The sequence below is a fragment of the Propithecus coquereli genome, unplaced genomic scaffold (genome assembly GCF_000956105.1).
Source record: "Propithecus coquereli isolate 6110/MARCELLA unplaced genomic scaffold, Pcoq_1.0 Scaffold56, whole genome shotgun sequence".
Lineage (NCBI taxonomy): Eukaryota > Metazoa > Chordata > Mammalia > Primates > Indriidae > Propithecus > Propithecus coquereli.
Genome location: NW_012151507.1, coordinates 2,885,588 through 2,899,499, shown reverse-complemented (window position 1 = coordinate 2,899,499; position 13,912 = coordinate 2,885,588). Strand labels below are relative to the sequence as shown.

Sequence of the window (13,912 nt, the reverse complement as noted above, 5' to 3'; positions counted from 1 at the left end):
TGTGGGGGCCAGTACAAAATGAAAACTTGGGGCCTCTTGTTCATATTATTGAGAATTTCTAAACAATGACTGCAAAGTGTTCAACCAAGCAGGGGCCCCTTCTGAGCATGGGGCCCTGTGAAATGGCACAGCTCACACGCCCATGAGGCAGTCTCTGTTTTTAACGTTGATCAAAATAACTAAACAAAAATTCTTAAATGTTTGATTTTTATCCATTCATCTAACGATCTATTAATTGAGTACCTGCTATGGGCTGGGCACTGAATTAGGTGTGGAGATGTAATGGTGGACGGGACAGACTCGAATCCTTCCTTTGTGGAGCCTGTGGTCTAATTTACTGAGCACAGATGTGTCTATAGTGCATCATTTGTTTGCTTCCATCTGGCTCCCTAGATTCATTCAAGGGAACTACTAGGTATGGCTGATTCTTCTGCATCTGTCTTTCCTATCTAGTCTCCTGTTTATTCAGTGTCATGTATACAATAGCTATGACTTTTAAGGAAAATTTCTTCTTTTTCCTCGCTCTTCTTTTATTGAAGAGGCTGGTTGAGTGGGATCTAGGATCTTAATCATGATGCCGTATTTCACAAGGATGGTAGAGGCCGTGACAGGAGAACTTCCTCCAGCTGGGTCCCTTTGTCAGTAATTTGCCCATCCTCCCACCAACCAGGTGAAGACCTGCCACCTTCCCCAGACTCATCCTTCCACCTCTCTTATTCATCCCAGTCTGTCCTGCCTTCCCGATCTCCCTTTGCCTTCAATCTTTCCTCAACTGCGGTCTTCCCTTCAGTCAAAAATCAACAACAAAACAAAACACGTTCAGGTTAACTCCTACCCAGAAAAAGAAAAAAAAATTTCCCCTTGACCCTGCCTGCCTTTTTCTTTTCTCTCCTTTCCTTCTCTGCCAACTTTCTGTATGAGGATTCTATATCATTCTCAACATTTCTTCTTCTACATTCCTTCCCTCATCTGCTTCACCATGAGTGAGTCCACTGGAATCACTCTCACAAAGGGGAGTCCATGACCTCTGAGATGCCAGAGCCCATAGTTTCTTTTACCACTTGACATCAGTGGGACATTTAATGCTCTCCCTTCTTGAATCTCTCTCTCTCTTCCTGGTTTTCCTAGTGCCACTTCCCCTGTTTTTCTTAGACTTCTCTTACCATTCCTTCTCAATCTTCCCACCAGGTCTTCTCCCCGAGGGTTCCAACCTCTGCTCATAACCATGGCTTTCACTACCACCCACCCAGAGGTCACTTACTCTCTGAAGCTGTAATAACTCCCCTCTCCCACCAGCAGAATTAACTCTTCCTTCTTCTGTACACTCCCAGCACCTTGAACTGATCCCTACCTTCTAGAGATATTGTAAGGATCGATTGAGTTAGTAAGTATAAGGTACTTATTATATAATAATGCTAATGCATGATAAGCACTCAATAAAAGCTACATTATTGTTATCGCTGCTGTTGTTATTAATTATACCTCTATTAGATCATATATGTCATGGTATTGTGGATATCTATATTTCTTTACTCATTTATACATTCTTTGTATATGCTCATTTATATATTCATTTAATTTTAAAGAAATATGCCTTTAAATATTCTTTGATTCTATTTTTTTAATAATTATGTATTGAGACCCTCCCACATTCCAGGATCATAAGACATGAACCCTGACTTCCAGGAGCCAACCAGCTATTAGGGATGACCTACAGGAAGTCAAGCAATTACAGTGCAGTTTTAAGGAAGAACTATTATGAGGGTTCTATAATTGGACACAAGTGATCTATGTCCAGTCTAGTGGTCAGGAAAGTCTTACTAAGTTGATAGCTGAAAAAAGAATAGGATCTTTTCATCCAAGTAGGGAGGTAGGGGGTGGGGAGGGAGATGCATTTTAGGCCAAGGAAGCAGTTTGTGTAAAGGTTTAGCGGTGAGAGAGTATGGTATATCTGGGGAACCGTGACTGGATTGGCACAGCTGGAGTACAAACCTTAGGGAAGGAATTAACAAGAGATGCAGCTAGATGGGGACACAGGCCAGATCAGGGAGCCATGTTAAGGCTTTATCTTGAGAAAAATAGAGAGTCATTGATGGGATTTAAGTAGGAGAAAAACAGAACCAGATTTGTGCTTTAGGAAGATCATTCTGTCCAAATGTGGAGAATGGATTGGAGAAAGACAAGTCCAGAGCCACAGAAACTAGTTACGGGGCTGTTGTGTCAATCTGGGTAAGAAACCAGCAGGGAAGCTGAGATGGAAAAAATTAGATGGAGTCCAAAACTACTTAGGAGCTAACGTCAATTAAACGTGGTGACTAATTGGATGCAGCTAATAAGGAAGAGAGAGGAATTAGGATTGATGTCAAGGTTTGAACAGCAGAGTGGATATCGTGCCATTCAGTGAGTAAGGAGAAAGTTGTGAGAGAAGGTGATGAGTTCAGATTTGGAGTTTGAAGTGTCAGTGACACATCTGCCTGAATATGTCAAATGAGCAGATAAGTATAGAAGTTTGGGCCTCAGGAGAGAGATCTGAGCTAGATATACATATTTGAGAGACATCAGAACAGAGATAGTAAATGAAGCTTCAGGAGGGTGTGAGCTCACCCAAGGAGAGTATGGTGAGAAGAGAAGGCTGCAGACAGACCTTGAAGGAGCAGCAAGGTCCAAGGGATGGGCCAAGGAAGAAAAGTCCACCAAGGAGTTTGAGAAAGTCTGTCCAGAGAAGCCAGGGGAAAGCTAGAAACGTGGCATCCTGGAAGCAAAGGGTCAAATGCTACCACCAGCTAGCAACAGAAGGACCAACAGATGGTCTTTTGTTATGGAATAGTAGGGCCAGATCAGAGGTCAGGGTGTTAAGGAGTAAACGGAAGCCAAGGAAATTGAAACAGAAGGAACTTACAGATAACTCTTTCCTGAACCTTGGCTTTAAAAGGGAGGAGAGACAGGGTAGCTCTGAAGGGGAATGAGGGATTTAAGAATATTTTGGAGTTTTATAAAAAAGGAGAGACTTAAAATATTTAAGGGAAGAATCCAATAAAAAAGGAGAGGATAAAGACAGGTGAAAGAGGATAATTGATGGAACCAGACTCAGAAGCAGCAAGAAGTGCTGGGATTCAAAGCTTTCGGATTCAAAGTTTATCACTGTGGGCAGGAAGCTGAAAGATCTCCTGTCCACTATTGCAGTTTATTCATTTTCACAGCTCCAGCTCCAACTCCAAGCTTAGCAAGTAAAATGGATACTGAAGAACTTTAATCAAACTGTAGGTGGGTAAAGGGAAAATGAGTTGAGAAACATATTCATTAGCCCTGGGAAAAGAGGAATTGGGCAGGTATTTAGAGCTGTATCTTTTGTGGCTTTTGCCAAGTTAACGAAATTTTAATGCCTTTGCTGTGTAAGACATTGTGCTGAGTGCCATAAGAGATAGAAAGGACCAATGTCATACTGGAGACATTTAAGCAATAGGAAGGCATCGATAGTTTTTGAAGAGGAGAGTGCCGTGATCAAAGTCCTTTCAGATGATTAATTTGTTCAGTGACTTCCTGATTTAACCTTATTAATTAGAAGTAGACCTTGATAGTTGGTGAGAAGAGCCTCTGACTTATGTTTAAGCCCTCTGCACCTTAAACATTACCTTTCTGTCAACCCCTGTGTATCTAAGGATATATTTGTTTTATGTGAACCAAGGCATTTCAACATCCATTTTAATACAGCCCCTTCCCGAACTCCTAAAGTTGCTTACTTCTGACCCCCTGAGGTGGTATCTTACTCATCTTTGCATCCCTATGGGAGTTGATACAAGGAGGCAAAACCGGTGTCAAGGACAAGCCTTAAATTTTGATTGAGAAGATCTGGATTTCAACACTACCAACAGCTATGTGACTTCTCCCATTTCCCAGCCTACTCCTGTGTCATTTGTACCTTTCGCCTGGTTCCTGCTCCATCCATCTGGTGGGTATGATTCCAGCTGAGGCCTGAATAGGTCATGGGCCTCAGTGCTGCAGCATGAGCTACTATTATAAGTTATTGTGATTGTGATGGGGACAAGGCTGAGGCTGCAGGGCTGGGGGTCTGAAGATGACTGCCCAGCAAGGTTTGTGGACATGTGGATAGATTGGAGGGCTGGGCACATATTCAGGAATCCTGTCTTGGGCTTTAAAATGGCTAGTTTTGAGTCTCTGCATCTTTTCAAGGAAGACTTTGAAATGTTTGTCCCCAAAGGAGTTTTAAAATAGCTGCAACAATGCACTGCCTTATGTTATGTAATGCATTATTCACCTAAGAGCAGGAGACTGGATTAGCTGACCTCCTGCAGTTCTTTCCAATTCCACAACTGCACAGAATTGGATACCTGCTGCTCTGCCTTCCGCAGGCCCTGAGGTAGAGCATTCCTTTCTCCAATCCAGCTTTGGGCACTGAGGAGAGGGTGGGAGAGGTTTCAGGCCATTAGGCTGTTGGAGGAGCTAAAGAAAACTCAAAAAACAGTTAGCTATGTGTTTGCCCACGTGCGTGAAGGTATTTGGTTTGCATTCATGAAAACATCTTTTTGTTTTGCCTTAATTCTGAAGAAGCAGGATGGGAGGCTGAATAAATACTCCAAACTGTCCATTGAAGTAAGAGGTCTTATTAGGTTAAATAACTTAGGAGACTTATTCTTGGCATCTGGCATTTGCAGCCATGTGATACCAACAAACAAATCAACCAAGCAAGGGAACCATGGCAACCAAATGCAGCACAAAATGTGACAGCGTAGTCAGCACGCTGTTGGGCTCATTGGTGGCCTGGGCAGGTGAGAGTAATCAGCGGGACGTCTAAGACTGAGGGCAGCAGCCAGAAGAGACAGGGTTAGCCAGCGGAGTCAGATATGTCGGGAACCAAAAAAGGTGTAGACATCTGGACTATTCTAGAAAGGTGGGGTTCTGAACCTGCCCTGTGGAAGGTATAGAGAAAGCTTTGGCTCAGGAGTCCAAAACTCTGAATTCTGGTCCCAGCACTGCTACCGGATCACTGATGACCTTGGGCAAGCTGCCCTTGTCATCCCTCCCCACTTCCCAGGCTTTGTTAACCGTCACTAAAATGAGGCTTGAACGGCGTGATCTCCACAGTCCTGTGCAGAGCTCACATGAAAACAAACAAAAAGCTTCGGGCACAAGATCAGTATAAACTCTAGGACTGGGAGTTCGGGGAAAGAATTAGGACAACTGACAACTGTGGGTGGAAAGACAGGAGCAGGGAAAGATAGGACCTCTGCCCCAGAGATCATAGTTTACCATTGCTGCTATAACCAATTACCACAAATGGAGTGGCTTAAAACAACACGAATTTATTCTCTTATGGTTACACTTCTGGAGGTCATAAGTCCAAAATGGGTTTCACTGGGTCAAAAATCAAAGTGTTGGTCAGAGCTGTGCTCCTTTTGGAGGTTCTAGGGGAGAATCATTTCCTTACCTTTTCTAATTACTTTAGAATTATATTTCCTTACCTTTACTAATTACTAGAAGCATTCATGGGCTCGTGGCCCCTTCCTCCATGTTCAAAGCCAGCAGAGTGGCACTTCCAGTCTCTTCCTGACTCAGATTCTCTTGCATCCCTCATATAAGGACCCTTGTGGTTACGCTGGGCCCACTGGCTAACCCAGGAAAATCTCCTCAGCTCAGATCCTTAACTTAATCACACATGCAGAGTCCCTTTTACCATGTAAGGGAGCATATTCATAGGTCCCAGGAATTAGGACATGGGCATCTCTGGGGGTTGGGGGCATTATTCTGCCTACAACACCAACCAAAGCCCCCCCCACCCAATGTCTTCCACCTCAGACAATGGTGCCCTCATCTCCCCAAAGCAGAACCTCATCAGCCACTCATGGCAACTGATGCCCCTCATCTTCCGCCCCATCTCCAGTTCATCCTCAAGCCCTGACAATTTAATCTCCTAAACAGATCTCTAATATGTTCTTTCCTCATCAGCTCCACCACCATAGCCTTAATCTTAGGCACCTACATCTCTCTCCTGGAGCCTGTCTGTTCTCTCAACCTCCACTCTAGTTTCCCCTCAGATCATCCTCAACAAATGCAGCCAGAGACTTCAATACCAAAATCCAGTCCATGTTGCACCCCTGAAGAAAACTTCTTAATGGCCTCCAGATACTCTTAAGTTAAAGGCAAAACTCTAAGAGGCTTACAAAGCCCTGCATGTGAACCTCTGCTGATGCCTTCAGCTTCACCTTCTGCCTCTCCCTCTTACCTACTAAGCTCTACCTTCCCCAGAGCATCTGTCTGTTCTCTGAAAAGGCCAAGTTTTCTGCCTCCTCAGGGCCCTTGCACATGCCAATCCCACGTCCTAGAATGCCCTTGACCATCCCTTTGCCCCTCTGCCTTTGAACCTCAGTTAAAGCATCAGTCCCTCAGGAAAGCGTTTCCCAACTCTGACTCTCTCCCTTCCTCCAAGATTAGACTAGATCCCTCTGTTAAATACTCTTCAGAGTTCCCTATCCTTTTTTTTCATAATACTTGCCATTTATGTGACCATCTGTTAAAAACCTATCTTTCCTACTATAAAACATATAAAGTTATAAAACTTATAAAATTTTTCTAATTTTATAAACTCTATGAAGGCAGGGGATGTATATATTTTACTCTTTTATGCACCGTATCAATTCTGATGCCTAGGATAATGTGGGCACTCAATATTTGTTGAATGAATGAATGAATACAAGGCGGAGGTGCAGTATAAAGAGGTGGTTTAAATCTCAGGATTTAGAGTCAGACAGATTTAAGTTTAAATCATGGTGCTTCCTCTTATTATTATAGTTGGGTGAAATTAGGCAAGATATTTAGACTCTCTGAGGCTCAGTTTCCTCATCTATGAAATGAGGGTTTTAGTACCTTCCTTAAAGATTTGTTGTGGGGATTAATGTAAGGATTTTCAGTTTTTGAATGTATTATGGGTAGAAATAAATGAAAGCCCTATCATAATACCTTCACCACTACAAACAAATGCTGTTGAATTCTATGACTATTCTAACTTCCTTCTGCTGCTTCTATGATTCCTAATGGGCAGAAGGGTAAACAAGAGTTTACCGACGGCTTGGAAGTGAGAGCAGCTGATCTTTGTCACTTGTCTGAAATGGGGCTTTTATTCTCAAGCTCTAAAGGACACCAGGATCACCAGGAAATATATATTAGAGTCAAGATTTCCAAGCTTCACCTCCAGAGACTCAGATTCATTGAATCTGAGGTGGTATTTGGGAATCTGCCTTTTAGTAAGACCCCAGATGATTCTGATGTGGAGAAAGTTCTAGTACAGTCATCCCTTGGTATCCACAGGGGGTTGGTTTCAGGGCCTCCCACAGATACCAAAATGCAAGGATACTCAACGCCCTTATATAAAATGGCACAGTATTTGCATATAACTTATGCACATCCTCTCATATACTTTAAATCATCTCTAGATTACTTACAATACCTAACCCAATGTAAATGGTATATAAATAGCTATTATACTATATTTTTATCTATATTGTTTTTTATTGTTGTATTGTTATTTTTCGTTGTTGTTGGTTTTTTTAAATATTTTTAATCTGAAGTTGGTTGAATCCATGGATGCAGAACCATGGACACAGAGGTCCAGTTATATGTATGATTACTCAAACTGACTCAGATACCAACCCTTTCCCTAACTCCCCAAGCAGAATCCATCCTTCATCCTCTCTGCCCGGCAGTATTTTGCCTGTATCTCAGCAGTAGCTCCTCTTGTACATCTGTCTCCAAACCAGCTTGTGAACTCCTTCCAGACAGAGACTGTGTCTTATTCATCCACGTAGCCCCAGAACCTAGCACAGCACCTGAAATGTTGTAAGCGAAATCTCACTCTTGATTTCTGCACCCCTAACCTGCTGTCCCTACTGTGTTCCCCACCGTAGTAACTGATAACATCATTTAGTTGTTTAGATCAAAAACCTGGGCGTCATCCTGACTTCTCTCTCTGAAAAGCCGCATCCAATCCATCAGTGAGTCCTGTTGGCTTTACCTACAAAAATGTCCAGAATCCAACCACTCTTGCCACCTCCCTGCTACACGTGCTGGCCCCGCACACCACGGTCTCTTTCCCATCTACCTGGTCTCGCTGCTTCCACTCTTGTCACCACACAAACCATTCTCAACACAGCAGCTAAGATGAACTCTTTTATTACAGGATGAAATTTTAATACATATCAGACTACACCTCTGCTGCCCAAAGCTCCAGTGATTTCCCATTTCACTTAGAAGAAAATCTAAGCTCTCACCGTGGCCCATAGGGCCTCGCAGGTTCTGCACCCTCACCACCCACCTCATCTCCTCTCTCTCCCCATGCTGTTTTTCCTACTGTTCCTTACATAAATCAAGCCCACTCCTGCCTTGAGGGCTTTTAACTTGTCTCAGGAGCAGAGCACTGCGTGCTTTCCTCACTCACTTCCTTTAGGTTGCTGAGCTTTTCCACCTCAGGGAGATCTAAAGTAGCCACTCCCTTACATCACGCTCTGTCACTGAAAACTTGCCTTTCTCTTCTTAACCAAAGAAAGTCGTCTCTAAGGAAAGAGAGTGGGTCAGAGCAGGTTGGACATAGTCAGAACTATTTCTGCTGTTCTCTTGACTTCTTTTGGGTGCAGGCCAAATGTTTCTACCACCCTGTTTTTATCTGACTACACTTAAAGTAGAGTTAATAACTGGTAAAACCTTCTAGATTGAAGATAAACAGGTCAACCTCTGGGCCAGAAGTAATCACAGCAATCACTTTTGATGTTGTCTGTATGTTTTTCTTGCTCAGCAGCTCTGCCTTTGGTGATTCTGAATACAGACGTAGTTTAAATCCTTGTTTTCACAGGACTTCTTGGGCCCACTTTATATGCTGAAGTTGGAGACATCATGAAAATTCACTTTAAGAACAAGGCAGACAAGCCCTTAAGCATCCATCCTCAAGGAATTAAGTACAGTAAATTCTCAGAAGGTAAGACGAACTTAATATCCCTCCACCAAGGGAAAATACACAACTCTTTAATACCAGTGTCAAACATTTAAAACCATATTGTTAACCGTGTGTTGTTAGAGAAAACTCCTTTATTGCAACAGCTAATTATCAAAATTGTTGCTGCTATAAGTTTCAAGAGAAGAAATCAAAAAGGTTCTGGAGTCCTGTAGATACCCATTTTTTACTAGGTTCTTGTTCCTTAATAGTTGAGTGGGCAAGTTACCTAATCTCCCTCAACTATAATACATTCATCTTAAAATGAGAATAATGATACACATATTGCAAGATGGTTTAAGTCAAGGGTCAGTAAACTTATCTGTAAAGAGCCAGATAGTAAATATTTTTGGCTTTGCAAGCCATAGGATATCTGTTGCAACTGCTCAACTCTGCCTTCTAGTACAAAAGCAGCCATAGACACTATGTAAATAAACAAGCATGGCTGTGTCCCAATAAAACTTTATTTACAAAAACAGGCCACTGGCTGGATTTGGCCCATGCATGAGCCATTGTCACAGTGACATAGGACTAGCCTGACATAGGCTAACCTGGCACATAGATGACACTCAGTAAGTGGTGTTTTGGGGGGTGGTCCTAGAAGGAATATTGGAATTTTGGACATAGTGATTAAGAACATAAGCTTTGAAGGCAGACTTAGGTTCAAATTTTAGCTTTATAATTTCTGGTTCTATGATCTTAGCATCACGGAGTCTCAGTTTTGTCATCTGTAAAATGGAAATGATTATGCCCACCCGTGAGATGGCTGGAGGATTAAACGATATCATTTAGGTAGTATATTAAACATGGTTCCTGATAAGCCCTCAATAAATAATGATGATAATAATGATGACAATGATGGCAATGATCATAAAGATGATGGTGATGAAAGTTACTGCATCAGCCACTGGATAGTAAGTATCTATTGTTAATATTGTTTTAATTATTCCCATTATGCTGATGATGAGATCATAATAACCCTAGTAGAGTTCTGTCAGGCACTGGTATAAAAAATGTATCCATATTGTCATAGTTGTTGGTATAATAACATTTTTAAATAACTTCAAACTTCTCATGGTTCATAAATATTCTTCCTTCTCCCACATGTTCCAGCCATCATCCCTTTGCAGAGAGAATTGAGTAGGAGAGTGGTTTACAGTGCAGGTTTTGGAACTAGACTGACAGGTGCAAATCCTGGCTTGGATACTTACTAGCTATGTGACTTGTGGAAAGTTATTTAACTTCTCTGTGCCTCATCTTTCTCATCTGAAAAAGGGGGATAATAATCATATCTATCTCATACAAGTTTGTTGGCATGAAATCTTAGAACAATGCCTAGCATATCATAAGCACTCAATAAATATTATCTATGATAGTAAAGATGATTCTTCAATCAAAATGTGTACGAGTAATTTAATATTTATCTAAAAACTTGTTAATTAGAAAGTGATTTTTATATTTATTATTCCCAATGTAAATTGTTGTCAAACTCATTCCCCTTAAAGTATAAGTGACTGATAATAGGTTGGTGAATTACCTTCCCCGGGAGTATTTGCATTAGCACTTAATCTTTGGCTTGAGGAAAAACAGTGAAGCATTAATTGTGAAATTTCAGACATCTTCAGAAGCGAATTTGGTAAGACTCTAGGCAAGATAGTGTGCACAGGAGTTTCTCCTATGTTCCTAAAATCATACAGTGACATAATGAACAACCATCTAACCTACTTATGCGGCTTCCAGATGATTGCACAGTAGTTTAGCAATGTAGAACAGGAGGGGAGAAACCCCAGAATGTCAAAATGTCACAAGCAGGTTCCATTTTAAATAAGGGAAGAAGTAAGAGTTGTAGACTTTGTACCCAAGCTGGGCTGTTTGCACAGCGAATGAACTTTGCAACATCATCCCTTTTCCTTTACTGTTTATTTGTCCCTATATCCCCCTGCGGCCAGCAATCATTTATGAGCAATTGCTTAAAATCCTCCCACTCCTTCCACTGGAGATCTGATTATTGGTGTACAATATTGCCTTGGGTCTAAGAAAGGTAAATATATATTGGAAGGAAAAGTAAATTTTTTCTCAGAAATGAGATGCAAATCTAGTAAATAGACAGTGTCCTTCGTGGAAAAAGACAAGTCTTCTGTTCATTTTATCATGCCCTCTGCATTAAAATAAAACATCCTCTTCTTCATGTCTGACACTCACCCTCCCACATAGCCTCCCTCTACAGTTTGAGCTACTTTTTCAGGAGTGGGGATAAACTAACTCCATGCTGAGCTAGCTACATGAAAATCCAGATTTCTCTATCTCAGAGGTAGATATTTAAGAGATGGATGGTAGGGGATTGAGATAATAGGCTTGAGAAACCACCATAATACATAAGACAAGACTGGGTAGTCTTTTTTGACAGGATGGGCAAATCATGATTTGTAAAAACAATTACAAGGACATTTCCTTTAATAATGTAATTAATAAGAATATGTCTTCAAAGCAGGAAATAAAATACCTGCAACTGTACCTAATCATTTTAAAATGTTTTATTACTAAAAGAGTTTCAATCTGAAGTTAAATTTTCAGAAACTATAACTAGCATGTAATGAATTGTTTATTTGTAACACCACATCTTTGCATAAATTTTGTTGTTCAGCAAGATTTTCAAAGCTTTTTTAGTCAATTGCCTTTAAAAAGCTTGTTTCATAGTAAATTTAATATTCTTTTATTTGATTTACATTCTCATATTTTAATGTATTCTACCACAAAATTAGCTCTGTAATATTTAGCCATCTGCTGGTAAGCCAACTCTCTGAGTAAAACATGTTTGCCACCAGAGATTGTTCCTTGCATCTAAATGTTGCCAAATTCTTCATATGAAAACTTAGTCTTCTAGATTTTTCCAAAACATTCTGTGCTTGACATAACGTAGGTGATTATATATTTTTTTCCCATAAATTCCAACTCACATTTAATCCAAAGTAGTACAGGTTCATGGGCTCATTTAATAAAATGGGCATAATCACTCACGATATTAAAATTAGTTTCCTTTCTTCCTTTTTTCTTTTTGGCCAAGCATATACAATTTAATTCACCTAAGTTAAACAAAGTAGGCTGGTTTTTACACATCAGGAAGCACTGCTTAATTCTGGGAACTAAGGCTATGCAGATTGAAGAGAACAGCAAAAGACACTTTTCATCTGGATACTTTGGCCTTATATAGACACTTCCTTGAGTATATGATAAACACCTGAAACAAACTGTAATAGCTACTATAATAATTCTCATAAGTCACAAAAATGTGAGCTCCCCTTCCAAAGAGACTTGCTAGCCCTGTGCTATGGACTCAAGCTCTTTACAAAACATTGATTGCCTTTTGCCTAAATTGTAGCTTCTAAAAGAATGTTCTGAATCTTTGAATGCACTGAAGCATTCACTAAGTTTATTAAATGGAGAGGAAAAGAGTTTTTCACAAAAATAAGTAACAAAGGAAGATTTACTGAATGAGCATCCTAACAGGTAACCAAAAAGTCTCTTTATGTAACTTTGCTTTCCCAAAGCTTGTACATACCATTTTATATTAAAAAAAAATACTTAGAGCCTTTTGGCAAATAATTAGTTCCTCATGACAAGAGTAAACAAATTACAAAGCTGACTATCGACTGAGCAGGAAGTGACCAGAACAGAGTAAATATAAAATGAAGGGCTATTCTTGTGTAAAGAATTTATTCTAGCAAAAAGCTGAACAAGGACTTTCTGTGCTCTACCACAATAGTTGTCCCTGTCCATTTCCCCCTCTTCACGGTTTAGATTTTTAACTTTTTATGTTGATTACAAAGTCAAAATCAGATTAACCAAAAATGTATTTCATAAATGCTGCCTCTAAATAGCTGTTTATATTTCATATATTATGTAGGTTGCAAAGTCAAAGATGCAACATGTCTGTTTTATTCTAGACTAAAGGTAAAATAATTTGAAGTGAGAAGAATAAAAGCATTGTTAAAATTATCCCCCAACTATCTCATTAGTAGTCCTCACTTAGTATAATTGCAGAATATGCCCCATGTACAAATCTATATTGTTCACTATTTGTTTTTTGTTTTTTTACCATGTTCCCTGTTATCCTGAACACTATTTGTTTTAAGATGCCCATAAATCCTGGCTTGGATACTTACTAGCTATGTGACTTGTGGAAAGTTATTTAACTTCTCTGTGCCTCATCTTTCTCATCTGAAAAAGGGGGATAATAATCATATCTATCTCATACAAGTTTGTTGGCATGAAATCTTAGAACAATGCCTAGCATATCATAAGCACTCAATAAATATTATCTATGATAGTAAAGATGATTCTTCAATCAAAATGTGTACGAGTAATTTAATATTTATCTAAAAACTTGTTAATTAGAAAGTGATTTTTATATTTATTATTCCCAATGTAAATTGTTGTCAAACTCATTCCCCTTAAAGTATAAGTGACTGATAATAGGTTGGTGAATTACCTTCCGCGGGAGTATTTGCATTAGCACTTAATCTTTGGCTTGAGGAAAAACAGTGAAGCATTAATTGTGAAATTTCAGACATCTTCAGAAGCGAATTTGGTAAGACTCTAGGCAAGATAGTGTGCACAGGAGTTTCTCCTATGTTCCTAAAATCATACAGTGACTTAATGAACAACCACCTAACCTACTTATGCGACTTCCAGATGATTGCACAGTAGTTTAGCAATATAGAACAGGACGGGAGAAACCCCAAAATGTCAAAATGTCACAAGCAGGTTCCATTTTAAATAAGGGAAGAAGTAAGAGTTGTAGACTTTGTACCCAAGCTGAGCTGTTTGCACAGCGAATGAACTTTGCAACATCATCCCTTTTCCTTTACTGTTTATTTGTCCCTATATCCCCCTGCGGCCAGCAATCATTTATGA

The 13,912-nt window shown here is 40.1% G+C and overlaps 1 protein-coding gene across 1 annotated transcript in view; it reads left to right on the top strand.

Annotated features, from left to right (window-relative positions):
- Positions 1-13,912, top strand: part of F5 (coagulation factor V (proaccelerin, labile factor)) — a 66,386-nt gene that overhangs the window by 4,301 nt on the left and 48,173 nt on the right. The window contains exon 3 of the mRNA XM_012657712.1: positions 8,861-8,983. Coding sequence (XP_012513166.1) covers positions 8,861-8,983 — 123 coding nt within the window. The remainder of the gene's footprint in view (positions 1-8,860; positions 8,984-13,912) is intronic.